Below are 16,380 nucleotides of genomic sequence, written 5' to 3'. Positions count from 1 at the left end.
AAGGAAAGTTAAGTCAAAAAGGGTACCACTGCAATTGTCAGCATTGTGTATAAGATGATCGATGATCAGGTGAAAGGGGTCAAGTATATGGATGAGGTAGTACTCATAGACAGATCCTACAAGACTCAAAAAGCAAAAGAGCTGGATAGGATAACAAATGTTTCCTGGAAATGTTTCAATGCTAAGGTAATCATCTTAATGGGGATAAGCCATGGCTTTGCTAAAGAAGGAAACTGTATCACTATCAGAAAAAAAAATGTCTTTGCTCATGTTTGTGACTAGCTCATCAACGTAGAAAGCACCAAATAAAAGCACAAAAATATTTTTTTCCAGAAGGCCTTCAAACGTGCCAAGAGGTAGTCTTTATAGTCACCACCAAGTTCTTAAAATAAGAGCAACTATACACTGGCAGTAAAGAGGTGGCTGGAGGTCAAATATCTCAGCTACAGGACATCTCTGCAGGAGTTCCTCAGGAGAGTATACTATCTTCATTTACTACTTTAATGACCTTCCTTCAATTGTATGATCAGAAGTAGGAATGCTCGCACAACATTGAGTACCAAACATACACAACTTTTTCGCACCTCCTCAGATAATTTTGGAGATGTTGATCACAATTCTATCTCCTTTACCATAGCATTGGAAAGGGATAGAAAAAGACAAGTTAGGAAAGCATTTAATTGGAGTAAGGGGAAATATCAGGCTATCAGGCAGGAACTTAGAAGCATAAACTGGAAACAGATGTTCTCAGGGAAACATATGGAAAAAATGTGACAAATGTTCAGGGGGTATTTGTGTGGGGTTCTGCATAGGTACGTTCCACTGAGACAGGGAAAGGATGATACAGGAACTGTAGTGTACAAAGGCAACAGGTAAATCCAGTCAAGAAGAAAAGAAGAGTTTACAAAAGGTTCAAAAACTAGGTAATGATAGAGATCCAGAAGATTATAAGGCTAGCAGGAAGGAGCTTAAGAATGAAATTAGGACAGCCAGAAAGGGCCATGAGAAGGCCTTGGCAGACAAGATTAAGGAAAACCCTAAGGCATTCTACAAGTATGTGATGAGCAAGAGGATAGGAAAAGAGAGAATAGGACCAATCAAGTGTGACAGTGGAAAAGTGTGTATGGAACCAGAGGAGATAGCAGAGGTACTTAATGAATACTTTGCTTCAGTATTCACTAAGGAAAAGGACCTTGGTGATTGTAGGGATGACTTATAGTGGACTGAAAAGCTTGGGCATGTAGCTATTACAGAAGAGGATGTGCTGGAGCTTTTGGAAAGCATCAAGTTGGATGAGTCACTGGGACCGGACAAGATGTACTCCAGGCTAGTGTGGGAGCAGAGGGAGGACATGCTGAGCCTCGGGCGATGATCTTTGCATCATCAATGGGAACGGGAGAGGTTCCGGAGGATTGGAGGGTTGCGAATGTTGTTCTCTTATTCAAGAAAGGGAGTAGAGCTAGCCCAGGGAATTATAGACCAGTGAGTCTTACTTCAGTGGTTGGTAAATTGATAGAGAAGATCCTGAGAGGTAGGATTTATGAACTTTTGGAGAGGAATAATATAATTAGGAGTAGTCAGCACGGCTTTGTCAAAGGCAGATCATGCCTTACGAGCCTAATTGAATTTTTTGAGGATGCGACTAAACACATTGATGAAGGAAGAGCAGTAGATGTAGTGTATATGGATTTCAGCAAGGCATTTGATAAGGTACCCCATGCAAGGCTTATTGAAAAGGTAAGGAGGCATGGGATCCAAGGGGACATTGCTTTGTGGATCCAGAAATGGCTTGCCCACAGAAGGCAAAGAGTGGTTGTAGACGGGTCATATTCTGCATGGAGGTCGGTGACCAGTGGTATGTCTCAGGGATCTGTTCTGGGACCCCTACTCTTCTGATTTTTATAAATGACCTGGATGAGGAAGTAGAGGGATAGGTTAGTAAATTTGCTGATGTCTCAAAAGTTGGGGGTGTTGTGGATAGTGTGGAGGGCTGTCAGAGTTTACAGTGGGACATTGATAGGATGCAAAACTGGGCTGAGAAGAGGCAGATGGAGTTCAACCCAAACAAGTGTGAGGTGGTTCATTTTGGTGGGTCAAGTATGACGGCAGAATATAGTATTAATGGTAAGACTCTTGGTAGTGTGGGGGATCAGAGGGATCTTGGGGTCTGAGCCCATAGGACATTCAAAGCAGCTGCACAGGTTGACTCTGTGGTTAAGGCGACATACGGTGCATTGGCCTTCATCAATCGTGTGATTTGAGTTTAAGAGCCGAGAGGTAATGTTGCAGCTCTTGGACCCTGGTCAGACCCTACTTGAAGTACTGTGCTCAATTCTGGTTGCCTCACAGCAGGAAGTATGTGGAAACCATAGAAAGGGTACAGAGGATATTTACAAGGATGTTGCCTGGATTGGGGAGCATGCCTTATGAAAATTGGAGTGAACTCGGCCTTTTCTCCTTGGAGCAACAGAGGATGACAGGTGACCTGATAGAGGTGTACAAGGTGATGTGAGGCATTGATTGTGTGGATAGTCGGAGGCTTTTTCCCAGTGCTGAAATGGCTAGCATGAGAGGGCACAGTTTTAAGCTGCTTGGAAGTAGCTGCCAGAGGAGATGTCAAGAGTAAGTTGTTGCTGTTGTTTTTAAAAGCAAACACGAGAAAATCTGCAGATGCTGGAAATTCAAGCAACACACACAAAATGCTGGTGGAATGCAGCAGGCCAGGCAGCATCTATAGGAAGAAGTACAGTCAACATTTCGGGTCGAGATCCTTTGTTAGGACTAAGAGAAAAAAGAGATAGTAAGAGATGTGAAAGTTGGAGGGGAAGGGATGAAGCCAAGAGCTGGGAAGTAGATTGGCAAAAGGCCTTCTGTCCCATGATATTCCCCCATGGAGGGATATGGTCCGTGTGCAAGTCAGTGGCACTAGGCAGAAAATGGTTCGGCACAGCCAAGAAGGGCCAAAAGGCCTGTTTCTGTGCTGTAGTTTTTCAACGGCTTCTTTCTATGGTTTCTCCAGCTTGTATCCCTTTTGCCAATTTACTTCCCAACTCTTGGCTTCACCCCTCCCCTTCCTGTCTTCTCCTATCCTTTCTGGTCTTCCCCTCTCCCTCCCACTTTCAAATCTCTTACCATCTCTTTTTTTCCGTTAGACCTGACGAAGAGTCTCGACCAGAAATGTCGACTGTACTTCTTCCTATAGATGCTGCCTGCCCTGCTGCGTTCCACCAGCATTGTGTGTGTTGCTTGTTGTTTTTTTTACGCTGAGTGGTGAGTGCGTGGAATGGGCTGCCGGTGACGGTGGTGGAGGCAGATACGATAGGGTCTTTTAAGAAACTCCTGGATAGGTACGTAGAGCTTAGAAAAAGAGAGGGCTATGTGTAACCTTTGGTAATTTCTAAAGTGAGGACATGTTTGGCACAGCTTTGTGGGCCAAAGGGCCTGTATTGTGCTGTAGGTTTTCTATGTTTCTATAATGAAGCAGTCCACATCCAAATGCAGCAAGACACGGACAACATTCAGGCCTGGGCAGATAGGTGACAAAAAGCATTTGCACCACTTGTGACACCATCTAATAAGAGAAAATCCAATTATCAGTCTCTGAAATTCAATGGTATCACCATCATGGGACTCCCCCACTCTATACCCTGGAGGTTAGCACTGAACTGGAGCACCCATATACACAATGCAGCTACTAGAGTTTAGCAATCCTGCTTGAAGTAACTCTCCAAAGCTTATCCACCATCAACAAGGCTCATCAGGAATGTGATAGGATACTCTCCTCTTGCTCGGAGTGTGAATTTAACAGCATTCGTGAAGTCCAAACACCATACAGGATCTAGCAGCTTGTTTCAATGACACCCACCCACAACCATTCATTCACTCACTCTACCACTGATACATAGTAACTGAAGTTTCCAAACCCACAACTCCACCAACTGGAAGGCAAAGGGGAGCAAAAAGATGGGAACACCACTTCTATTACCATCCAAGCCACACATCATCCTAATTGGAAATATTGCCATTCCTTCAAGCATTGCTGGGTCAAATCCTGGAATTTCCTTTCTGACAGCATTATGGATATACCCACATCTCAAAAACTGTTGAGGTTCATGATGACAACAAACAGCCAATTGCTCAAGGGCAAATAGGGATGGGCAATTAAATACTGGCTCAGCCGCAAAGTCCACATCCCTGAATGAATAAAAAAAAACTTATATTGCACCAGAGTTGCTGGTTTCTCAAGTACAACTTGAGAAACTGTCATATGACTGGCAGCTAGCCAAACACAGATAAAAGAGATTAGCTTTATTTGTTACATGTACATTGAAACATAGTGCAATGTGTCATTAACGTCAAATCAAATCAGTGAGGATTGTGCTGGGCAGCCCACAAGTGTCACTGTTCCAGTGCCAATATACCATACCCCACTGTAGGAATGTGGGATTGAACCAGAGCACCTGCAGGAAACCCCCACCGTCATGGCAGAATGTACAAACGTTTTACAGATGCAGTGGGGATTGAACCCCAACTGATTTTACAGCTGCACTGTAAAACACTGTACTAACCACTACACTACTGTACCACTCTAAAACTGGGACTAAATCTGTCAGTTCCATCCCTGCCCCACACCATCCTAAATGAAACAATTGTAGCATCATTTTATCTGCCTTGAAGTGGAAGTTCAAATCTCATATGTTTCAACATCAATGGCTCCTTGGCAAAACTGGCTGTAGTTGCTAAAAGTCAAAAAAGTATTTGAACGCAAGCAGCATTACCCAAGGTATCAAGCATCTCAAAAACACCAAGCACAAATGCAAGATCTAACAGATAAAAAAGATAAACTTTTTTAGTCAGCTGACTGAAACATCAGCGCCTTATACAGCAGTGTCTATGGATCTAGGCAGAACACCTCTGATGCAGTGATTTTCACCATGACGTATAGATTTTTGCAATCCCTCAATATGGAACCAATGGATAAGATTATCAATGCAAAACAATCCAAGTCAGATTCCTTCAAGATTCAAGATTGTTTAATGTAATTTCCAGTACACAAGTGTAAAGGAGAACAAAGTAATTGTTACGCCGGCTTCAATGCAGCACACAAAAAACCTCACAAAGTATAGAACACGTTAATAATAAAAAATACACAATATAAAAACACAAGATACTTTTTATAGGCACTGTATATAAGCTATTCACCCCCCCAGAAGTTTTCATGTGTTATTGTTTTACAAGATTGAATCACAGTGGATTTAAATTGGCTTTCATGACAATGATCAACAGAAAAAGTCTCTTTTGTATCAAAGTGAAAACAGATCTCTGCAGGGCGATTTTAATTAATACAAATATAAAACACAAAATAATTGATGCATAAGCATTCACACTGCCCCCCCCCCTTAATATGTCACACCAAATCATCACTGGTGCAGCCAATAGGTTTTAGAAGCAACATAATTAGTTAAATGTGTGCAGTCAAGGTGTCTCAATTGATTGTAGTAAAAATACACCTGTATCTGGAAGGTTCAACTGCCGGTGAATCAGTATCCTGGTAAAAACTAAACAATGAAGACAAAAGAATACTCTAAGCAACTTCACAAAAAGGTTATTGAAAAGTACAAGTCAGGAAGTGCATACAAGAAAATTCCCTTGGAGTACAGTTAAGTCAATCATCAAGAAATGGAAAGAATATGGCACAGCTGTAAGTCTACCTAGAGCAGGCTGTCCTCAAAAACTGAGTGGCCGTGCAAGAAGGGGACTAGAGAGAGGCCACCAAGAGACTGTGACAACTCTGGAGGAGTTACAAGCTTTAGTGGCTGAGATGGGAGAGACTGCGCATACAACTACTGCCCAGATACTTCCTTTATGGGAGAGTGGTAAAGAGTTGAAAAAAAGTTACATGAAATTTCAGCTAAACTTTTCCAGAATGCATGTGGAAGACTCTGAAGTCAGCTAGGAGAAGGTTCTATGATCTGAGGAAACCAAAATTGAGCTTTTTTGCCAGACTAAACACTATGTTTGGCCTAAGCCAAACACTACACATCATCAAAAACACACCATTCCTACCATAAAGCATGGTGCTGGCCGCATCATGCTGTGGGGATGCTTCACTGCAGCAGGCCCTGGAAGATTTGTGAAGGTAGAGGGTAAAACGGGTGCAGCAAAATACAGGGAAATCCTGATGCAATCTGCAAGAGAACTGCAACTTGGGAGAAGATTTGTTTTCCAGCAAGACAATAACCCCATGCATTAAGCCAAAGCTACACAGGAATGGCTTAAAAACAAAGTTAATGTTGTGGAGTGGCCGTGTCAGAATCCAGAACTCAATCCAATTGAGAATTTCTGGCTGAACCTGACAAGGGCTGCTCACTCACAATTCTCATGCAATCTGACACAGCTTGAGCAGTTTTGTAAAGAACAGGGAAAAATTAGTGTCCAGATGTGCAAAGCTGGTAGAGACCCAGCCACACAGACACAAGGCATATAATTGCTGCAAAGGTGCATCTACTAAATACTGACTTGAAGGAGGTGAATACTTATGCGATCAATTATTTTATGTTTTATATTTATAATTAATTTAGATCACTTTGTAGAGATCTGTTTTCACTTTGACATAAAAGAGTTTATCAGTTGACCAGTGCCAAAAAAAAACAAATTAAACAGTGTCAAAAACAAATTAACAGTGTCAAAACTGTGATTCATTGTTCTAAAATAATAAAACATGAAAACTTCCAAGGGGGGGGGGGGTGAATACTTTTTATAGGCACTGTATTGATTGTCCTTAAAGTGATGCTAAGCGCAGGAGAGTCCGTACATAAGGTGACCAACAAGAAATTATAAAGTAGTGGTGGTGGGGGGAGTGGAGGGCTGGGTTAGGAGGTAGAGCTGTTGATCAGCCTTACTGTTTGAGGAAAGAAACTGTTTTTGAGTCTGGTGATCTTGGCATGGCTGCTACATAGCCTCCTCCCTGATGGAAATGGAACAAACAGTCCATGAGCAGGGTGAGTGGAATTCTTCATGATGTCACTGGCCCTCTTCTGGCACCTTTCTGTATACATGTCCTTTATGGTGGGTAAGCTGGTGCTGGTGATGCAGTTTTGCCTACCCACTGTAGGGCTTTCCTGTCCACCACAGTGCAGTTTCCATACCAATCAATGATGCAACTCGTTAGGATACTGTACATCTATAGAATGACGTGAATATAGATATGTGTATCTTGAGCTATTTTGAGGATCAAATGCATCACCACTTCACAGCTTAATTGCAGAAGGAAAATCAGTTCCCAAAAATATTATTTTCAATAAGTAACATCCTGCTCACATCTCCAGTAGTTATATTTTCAGACTTTGAAGGATTCGCAAGTGTCAGTGGACATAGTTCATTTGTTAGGATTTTGACAATTACAGGTATACAAGCACTCACACAGTAGCTGGCTGCCTTTAACCTCTCAAAACGCTTCTAAATGAAACAATAACTTTCAAGAGAATTCATTCAGTGAATGAGTTACAATTTTATGTGCTACCTAACTGTTTATATACTAAACATAATTCAGAACAAAACATTAAATCTTATCTTCACACGCTGGCCATCTCACCTGCTGGGTGTTACAAGCATTTGGATCATTCTTTTTCATTCAAAACTTATGACTGAAGTTCATTACTATACAATGCTGCTCATCTTTTCCTATTAACGTAATGACATAACACAACCAATTTTTTTTCAAAAACTATGTAAATAATCACATATTATCTATGTGATTATGGCAGAGGAAAGAAATAAAAACAGAAAAGGCTTGGAAGACTCAGCTGGTCTGGCAGTATCCACAGAAAGAGAGAGGTAACATTTCAGGTCAAAGACTTTATACTGTCTGACCTATTCAGTTTTTTTAGATACACGGGAAAAACACAAAACAAAATGCAATCAACAACTCTCAATAAAAATTAATTTGAGATGTGTTATAAAGCTTTAATAAGAGATAAAAATAACAAACATGAGAAATTCTGCAGATACTGGAAATCCGAAGTAACACACACAAAATGCTAGAGGAACTCAAGTCAGGCAGCATCTTCTTCAGTCAACCTGAAAAAGGGTCCTGGCCCAAAATATTGACTGTTTATTCATTTCCATAGATGCTGCCTGAACTGCTGACTTCCTCCAGTATTTTATGCATATTGCTATAGAAAAATAATACCAGAAACCACCAAGAGCACAGCCGTGCTGAATAATAATAGTCAAACCATCAAGATTCAATCACTACTTAATTCAGGGGCAATGAATGAAAGGACATTTTAACATTTAAACTACCTCCTATGCAAAAGAATGCACATCTAGTTACGGAACCTGACAATTCATTACAATGTACAAACTCAGTTAATTTCCATCCGGGAACCCATTATGTGTGTTTAAATGTCTGTCAGGATTAGCACAAGATAAAGCCTCACATTATACATGACGTCACAAGTGTGAGACATAGCCAATTTGTTCTGTCGTTCAACTCATAGCCATAATGTTAAGTGAAAATGAATTTATGCAGAAATGATATTGACAATTCCTGAAGGAGAGAGGTATATTCATTATCTCTGCTAAGAAGGTTCCTCAGTATTTCAGCAGGTACAGTCATCAAATTGCTGTTTATAGAGCTATGTTGTCTATAATGACAGAAAACAATATATTTCCTGCTCCTTGTTTCGATATTCAATGTGAAAATATTCAAATGCTCTAAACATTCACATACAAATTAAAGTCACCCACGATTTTCCATTTATTATATCCTGGTAGAAGCCTGCACAAAGCTCCAACACCACCTAAATGTTGTGTGCTGTTAATTCTCTGCATCGTCTATATCTTTCACTATTTTCTCCATGAAGCTCATTTCACAGCTTTTACTTCACTCTAATGATTTCATCATGGCTCTGACCATCTCAGCTCCAATCTGCTGTCTTGTATTTACTACAAAACAATTATTCAGCATTTCTCTTCATAGTTCAGACATACTCACAAAGGCATCCATTAGTTCCTTTAAAATCCTACATGTAAAACGAACTGTTACAGCTATGGCATTGCACAAGCTCTTCTTCCAAATTAACATTTCAGTGAAGAATTTCTTCATGTCATTTTTTGCCACTTCCTATTTCTCTTTAAACAAAACTTTCCTTTCTACCGTCACCCGGCATTGTGTCAACCAAACTTTTCTTCTGGGTACTTTCTCAACACTCCATTCAGTGTTACAAAGCAACAATCAGTATGCCTGATGCTCCATAGAATTCCTTGGTTTGTCTTTGCATCCATCAATTTTACTGTAACATATCTTGCCAAAATGTTGAATGAACACAGCATTCAATCCATTCAATAAACCAAACTAACATCTCAAGGATTGTCCACATCACAAATCTACAGAGGATGGATGTCTGTGGACAATAACAGAAATGTGAGCAAATATTAATTCCAAATATCATTTTCTAAATCCTTCCATCTTTTTCACCCTTGAAATCTTTCCCCCTTTTCTTCAGTAGGTATAACCCAAAGAATAACTCTGGGTTATACCTACTTTAGTTAACAGGTGCCTTCTATGCTTCTTAGAATCTCACTGTCACCTCAGGGCTGAGAGATTTGTCTGCAGGTCTATTTAGCATTCCACTAAGACTCTCTGTTTCATAACTGGTGATGCCTTTCAGGCATCCGACCTCTTGACAGAGGTGTGCCTTTTCTCAAGCAGGTGTGTGTTTTGCACCATAGTTCTGTATATCTTCTGTATCACATGACTGACCTTGGCAGTTCATTTTGAAACAGGAACTGTTGTTATTACTAGTTAATGTTCTCCCCCTTTTTGGAAAACGGTGACTATTTAAAATTGCATTGTTTACAGAAAAAAAAAACTCTTATGGGTTTTCATTAGAAGTAAAATACATTTACCTGAACTTGGTTCTTAAAGCCCAATAGAAATCCACTATATCAAGATTGCAATCCAAATTAATCTTGAATTCCTTTTGGAGCCCTTTATTTAACATGTGCAACTAATATTGGTGCAAGATCCCAATTATCCTCTGGGATAATTATCCGCAAATATATTCTAACGGTCTTCTAATACTTATGACAGTGAGTGACTAAGGTTTGCAAGTCAGGAAGCTTAGATCATCCAGGAAATTCAATAATAAGCATAGGCTCTGATACAAAAGCATTTGTGAGGGAAATACAAATGATCATTCCTTGGTAAGTATCTGGTGACCCATTAAAAACCTATACATGAATATGGAACAAGGAGAGAATCAGGCTAGACTATCACTGCCCCACAGTTAAGTATACAAAGGATAATCACAGGTAATACAATTGATGACAACACTGGGTTGCATTCACCTCAAAATCATTTTTGGGCATGGACTTCAAAAGAAAATAGACTGCAGCACAAAAGATGTACGAACATAAGAGCAGTGTGTGCTTATACAAACCCTTAAGGTTCCTTGGCCTTTCAAAGAGACCATTGCCAATCTAATCTTGGCCTCAACTCCATTTTCTTATTTCATCCTTGATTTCTCTGAAGCCTTTAAGTCTGGTAAATTCTGGTGGGGTACCAGAAGATTGGAAAACAACCAATTTCATGACCTGCCCACCTTCTTCCTTTTATTCCATGGCCCATTCGCCACTCTTACCAGATGTCTTCTTCTATGGCGTTTACCTCCTCCAAATATCACTTCCCAGTTTCTCATATCATTCCCTCCTCTCACCTGCCCACCTTCCTCCTCATTGGTCCCACCTATCACCTGCCAGCTTTTACTACTCCCCTTCCACCTCCTTATTCTGGCTTCTCCCCACTTCCTTTCCAGTCCTGATATAGGGTCTCAACCTGAAATGTCGATTGCTTCATTCTACCTCCCCACTGCCAGATGCTGCCTGGCTTACTGAATTCCTCCAGCATCATGTGCATCTTCCTCAAGATTTCCAGCATCAATAGAATCTTCTGTCTCTGACTTGCCATACATTAAACATTAAAGCTGTGATCACTGGTTCTGGACTATCACATTAGGAACATCCTTCCAGTCTCCAGTTTGTCGAGACCTGTTACAATATTTTAGGTTTCTATGAGAACCTCTCTCATTCTCCTCATATATAGTCTTGCCATCTCAGGAATTGGTCAATTAAGCCTTCCTTGCACTATTTCCATGGCAAGAACAGTTGCAGTAAGACATTTTTTCTCCTTAACTCAATTCCTTTTACAATGAAGGCTGGCTCACTATTGCCTTCCTATTTGTACCTGAGCACTTGCTCTCAGTGACCTATCAATAAGGACATTCATGTTGCATTGCGTCTTCTCTCTTCTCAACCTATCAGAATTCAGATAACGCCTTTCTGTTTTTTTGGAACCGAATTGAATAATTGCATGTTAAAACATAATTCATGTTAAACTACATCTGTTATGCATTTCCACTCATCCAACTTGCTAAATCACATCACATTAGGGCTGCTTTGCATGCTCCTCAATGTTCATATTCCCCTTCCAACGTCCCCACTGTTTGCAAAAGTGTTGTTATATTGTCAGAAATACACCCCATTAATGCTTTATGTTTTTTATACTAATTATTTTTGTGATTATAGAAAAAATTGCCATTGACTGCCAAGATCCAACAAGTACCCTTCAAAAACAAACTTTGCTGAATCAGAAAAATAGCACTTAAAATAAAATTCTCCTCAATAATTAAAAATTAAAGACAGTAGAAACAACCCAGGAGCTGTCTGCACACTATTCATGGATCGAACCACAATATTTCTTCCATTGTTTCTCGAAAGGTACATACAGATAGGTATCTCCTGTCAGCACACTCGGGGAGGCATGGTAAAGTCAAAATGAGATGTGGAACTAGACATCTAGGTGTGTCAGTAACAATGAATTCTTTGAATTGAATTGACTTTATTACTTACATCCTTCATATAATGAGGAGCAAAAATCTTTACGTTATGTCTCCGTCTAAATGTGTAATGTGCAATTTATAGTAATTTATAATAAATAATATAATAAAGTATGACTATGACTATGTGCAACAGAATGGTCAATACAACATAGAAATACAGTTGTGTCAGCATGAATTAAGCAGTCTGATGGCCAGGTGGAAAAAGCTGTCCCGGAGCCTATTAGTCCTGCCTTTATGCTGCGGTACCATTTCCTGGATGGTAGCAGCTGGAACAGTTTGTGGTTGGGGTGACTCAGCTCCTCAATGATCCTTCGGGCCCTTTTTGCACACCTGTCTTTGTAAGTGTCCTGAATAGTGGGAAGTTCACATTTACAGATGTGCTTGGTCTATCTGCACCACTCTCTGCAGAGTCCTGCGATTGAGGGAGGTACAGTTCCCATGCCAGGCAGTGATGCAGCCAGTCAGGATGCTCTCAAATGTGCCCCTGTAGAAAGTTCTTGGGATTTGGGGGCCCATACCAACCTTCTTTGACCATCTATGGTGAAAGGCGCTGTTGTGCTTTTTTCACTACATAGCCGGTATGTAGACCACGTGAAATCCTCACTGATATTTATGCCGAGGAACTTAAAGCTGTTCACCCTCTCAATCCCAGATCCATTGATGTCAATAGGGGCTAGCCTGTCTCCATTCCTCCTGTAGTCCACAACCAGCACCTTTGTTTTTGCAACATTGAGGGACATGCTGTTTTCTCTGCAGGGCCAAGGTACCTGAAAACTGTTCCTCCTGATAAATCTCTCAAAACTTGCAAGAACTTCTTGTCTCCCAAATAAAAAGCCACTGGGTGGTCCAGTGTATTGGATAATGCATTGCAATATAGGGAAATCTATAACAAACATAATTTTTTTGCTGCTGCCACATGCCAAGAAGATTTTCCCTCTTCCTCCACCCCACCCACCTAAAAATATATGGCATTAGATCTAGATTGTAAAAGCACCAACTGACTGGAAAAGTGTAACACTCAGTGTGTTATAATCATGTACATTCATTGAAAGACCAGAATATGCAAAACCATATTTTGGCTGAACTTGCTACAGGAGTAGGTTCCAGTAACATTAGATCATGCAAAAGATTGAATGGAAACATTTCAGTCCTTTCTAAAATGTAGTTTCCTGATGCTTTCCCAGATAGGATTTCATAACTTATCAATCTGTAATGATTAGAGTAGAAAAGTACAGCACAGAAACAGGCTCTTCAGCCCATCTAGTTAGTACCAAAATTCTTACATGTGGAACATTTCATTTCAGTATTTGCTCAAATGTTTTACTTTGAAATACATTTAATTCACTATCCCATTCTACCTCTCCTTCTAGATGATGAAAAGTTAAGAGCACATGGTACCGAACACACAATTAATAAAGTATCAACCTCCTAATTCAAGAAGCCACCACCGAACAAAAGACATTATATTCATTAAAACAAAACTTCCGCCTACCAAATCGCTTGGGGCGTTAAGAGCACTAATTAACAACTCACAAGCAGCATAAAACACTATTCCTGCCAAATCCGAAAACAATAGATCTTGTATTACGTATAAGAATATTCCCTCACCAAAGTAGCTGACTTAACCCAAAACAGCCACCTTTTGGGTAAGCAAAAGGTAAGACTGCTGTTAAAAACCAAACAGTCGGCAACCTCTCTCTCTATGCCTCCATTAAAGGATATTAAAGAAATGAGAGACTTGCTGGTGGGCAGCAAGCCAAGAATCCAACAACAATTAAACAGTTTTCCTTCATCCACCACTCCTCCAGTGGCCGATATTAAAGTAAATTCTTACGGCCTGGAGATCAGGCTCCTCCGGCCTGACTGAATTCCCAACTTTTACGCAACAAAACCTCAAAACTAAAATGAACAAATTGCAAAAACAACCACATAAACACATACGCAAATAAAGGAAAATAACATTAAAACACCCAAAGGCAACAACCATGAACTTCATCTATGTAGTTCCATTCTCCTCAGTAGCTCCAGATCATTCCAATTTAGATTACAGGGAGAGGTGAGAACATTGGAGGAAGAAAGGGTATATGGAAGTGGGACATCGTCAAACATTTCCCACTTGAATTATTTATCATACTAATATTAAAGGCAAGGAGAGAACTCCTGTTAAGATTGCTATTGCTTCAAAGTTTTTAAAACTTGCAGCCAGTCCCTAAGCAGGCATAATATTAAAATACAGTTACATAAATAATTGCTTTGTCAAAAAATAACAGCGAGGACATTTTACCTGTGTCAACACGATCACCCTGAAAGCTGCCCTATAATCCAGTCTCACATTTCCTCAACCCTCATTTACCACGTCCTCTCCAATATTCCAAGATATTCCTCACTCTTCCTCTCTCTCAATGTCCAATCATCACTCACCCTTCTTTCCTTCCTCTCATGCAACACATCATGTCTACGCAATCTTTCTCCTATTCTCCATCAAGCACACTCCTCTCACATGCTTTCATCTCTGCACCTCCACCACACTTTCTCCTACTCTTGACATTTCAGCATTCACATTTAACAAACACACAAATCATCATAACCACTCACTAGCGGACTGCAAACACTGAAGAGTTCCATTAATATCTCCCTGCACAGTGCACAACCCCCTCCCCCTTACCATTTTGTTCAATTTTGGCTTCCCCACATGCTCCTCTCAACTCTTCCCCAACCACCTCTACTCTCCCACCTTCCCCCACTCATACTGGACCCATCCCACTCAGCACCCTCCCACCTTTGCCCCGCCAAATCCCTAAAACACAACATTTCAAGAAGAGCTTTTCCCCCTCCACCATCAGATTTCTGAATGGACAATCAACTCATGAATACTACATCAGCAATTTTCCTTTTTTTTGCGCTACTTAATTTTTTTTTATATACACATAGTAAATTATAGGTTTTTTTAATCATCCATTGTACTGTACTGATACCAAATATATGCCAGTGTTATTAAACCTGATTGTGCTTCTCACCTATTTACTCACCCCACTCTCACATTTCTACTCTACCACCACCCAGCCCCCATTTCCCCAATTGGTCTCTCCCGTATGTCTCCCCAACTTTCCTCTCCCCAACCCACACACAACTCCTTCCTCTCCCCCACCACTCTCCCTTCTCAACCCCACTCCTCTCCTCCGCACACCACTCTCCTCACCACTCCACCTACCCCCAACTCCTCCACTTCCCCCACCACTCTTCCCCCCACCCTGCCCCCTTCACCCACTCTCCCCACCTCACCCACCACTCTCCTCCCGCTCCTCTTCCCACCCCTCTCCTCTCCCCTTACCTGCACTGGGTCCGCCGCCATCTTGCCGGCTCTCCCTCTCTCTCTGCCGACCGTCCCTCCGCCGATGGCGATGCCGACTCTGCGCTGCCACTAAAAGCCGGGACGCGCCGTGCTTTCCCCCCCCCCCCCCTTTTCCCCGTCTGTCTGCAGCAGGCCGGGTGAGTCGCGGTTTAAGTTCCTGAGCTCGCCGAAAGGCCAGGCCGCTCAGCAGCGCATCCCGGCCGGCGACCCCTCCCCTCCCCTCCGGCGGGGTTCGAGCGACGGCCGCAAGCGATCGGGGCCCGGGCGGGTGTCAGCTCGCCATCCGCCCCCTCGCTCGGCGTCCGTTCCGCACGCTTCAGCCACTTCTTCCCGGCCCCTTCGCAAGTTCCGCCGAGGCTGGCTTACCCCACTTTCCTCGCCCTTCCCCCCCTCCTCTTCGACAGCAGCCCGGACACGAACCGAGCGTTCAAACTGTGCACCTCCGCCCTCTGAGGAGTGTCCGCCCGCTCTCCTCCCCAGTCCCAGCTCTCCAGCGTCATGTGACCCGGCGCTCCGGCTCCAGCCGCCGCCGTGTCAGAGGCAGCTCCATGTGTCCGAAACTTCCTCGGTCCGTTTCTGCAAGAGGGGCCAGTGTTTGAGTGTGCATGCACGTTTGTGTCTCTGTAAGTGTGTGTGAGAGTGAAGTGCATTGGGTATATTTATGTGAGTGCATGTTTGTGCAAGGGCATGTTTACGTGAGTAAATGTGTGTACATTTTTGTGTAAATGAAGTTTAAGGACATGTTTATGTGTGTAAGTATATGTGCATGCTTATGTGTATACGTGTAAGTGAAGTGTGTGAGCATGTTTGCGTTTATGAAGTGTAAGGGCATGTTTATGTGTGTAAATGTGTATGCATGTATGTCTATCCTTGTAAGTGAAGTGTGCTAGTATTGTTTAAGTGAGTGTAACTGAAGGGTACTTCATTTTGATGTGTGTAAAATGTGTGTATGTTTGTGTAAATGAAGTTTATGGGCATATTTGTGTGCAAGTTTGTAAGTTTATGCATGTTTATAAAAGTTTGTGCATCTGTATGTAAATGTATTCATCTACGAATCTAAGTGCAATATGTTTTTGCGTAAGTGTGTGTTCATGTGTCTGTTTCATGCATGTTTAAACCTCGTGA

General features: G+C 41.6%; 1 protein-coding gene across 2 annotated transcripts in view; it reads right to left on the bottom strand.

Moving 5' to 3' along the window:
* The window catches only part of LOC140205760 (serine/threonine-protein kinase N2-like), a 151,853-nt gene extending 136,151 nt beyond the window's left edge, over nucleotides 1–15,702 (bottom strand). Inside the window, exon 1 of one of the 2 annotated variants that reach the window (XM_072273376.1) lies at nucleotides 15,235–15,702. In XM_072273376.1, coding sequence (XP_072129477.1) covers nucleotides 15,235–15,255 — 21 coding nt within the window. In that variant the 5' untranslated portion in view covers nucleotides 15,256–15,702. The remainder of the gene's footprint in view (nucleotides 1–15,234) is intronic. The other variant, XM_072273375.1, reaches the window with a different exon arrangement.
* Nucleotides 15,703–16,380: the final 678 nt, after the last annotated feature.

The sequence above is a fragment of the Mobula birostris genome, chromosome 12 (genome assembly GCF_030028105.1).
Source record: "Mobula birostris isolate sMobBir1 chromosome 12, sMobBir1.hap1, whole genome shotgun sequence".
NCBI lineage: Eukaryota > Metazoa > Chordata > Chondrichthyes > Myliobatiformes > Myliobatidae > Mobula > Mobula birostris.
Note: the sequence above shows the minus strand (reverse complement) of the source record. Positions and strands in the feature narration are given on the sequence as shown.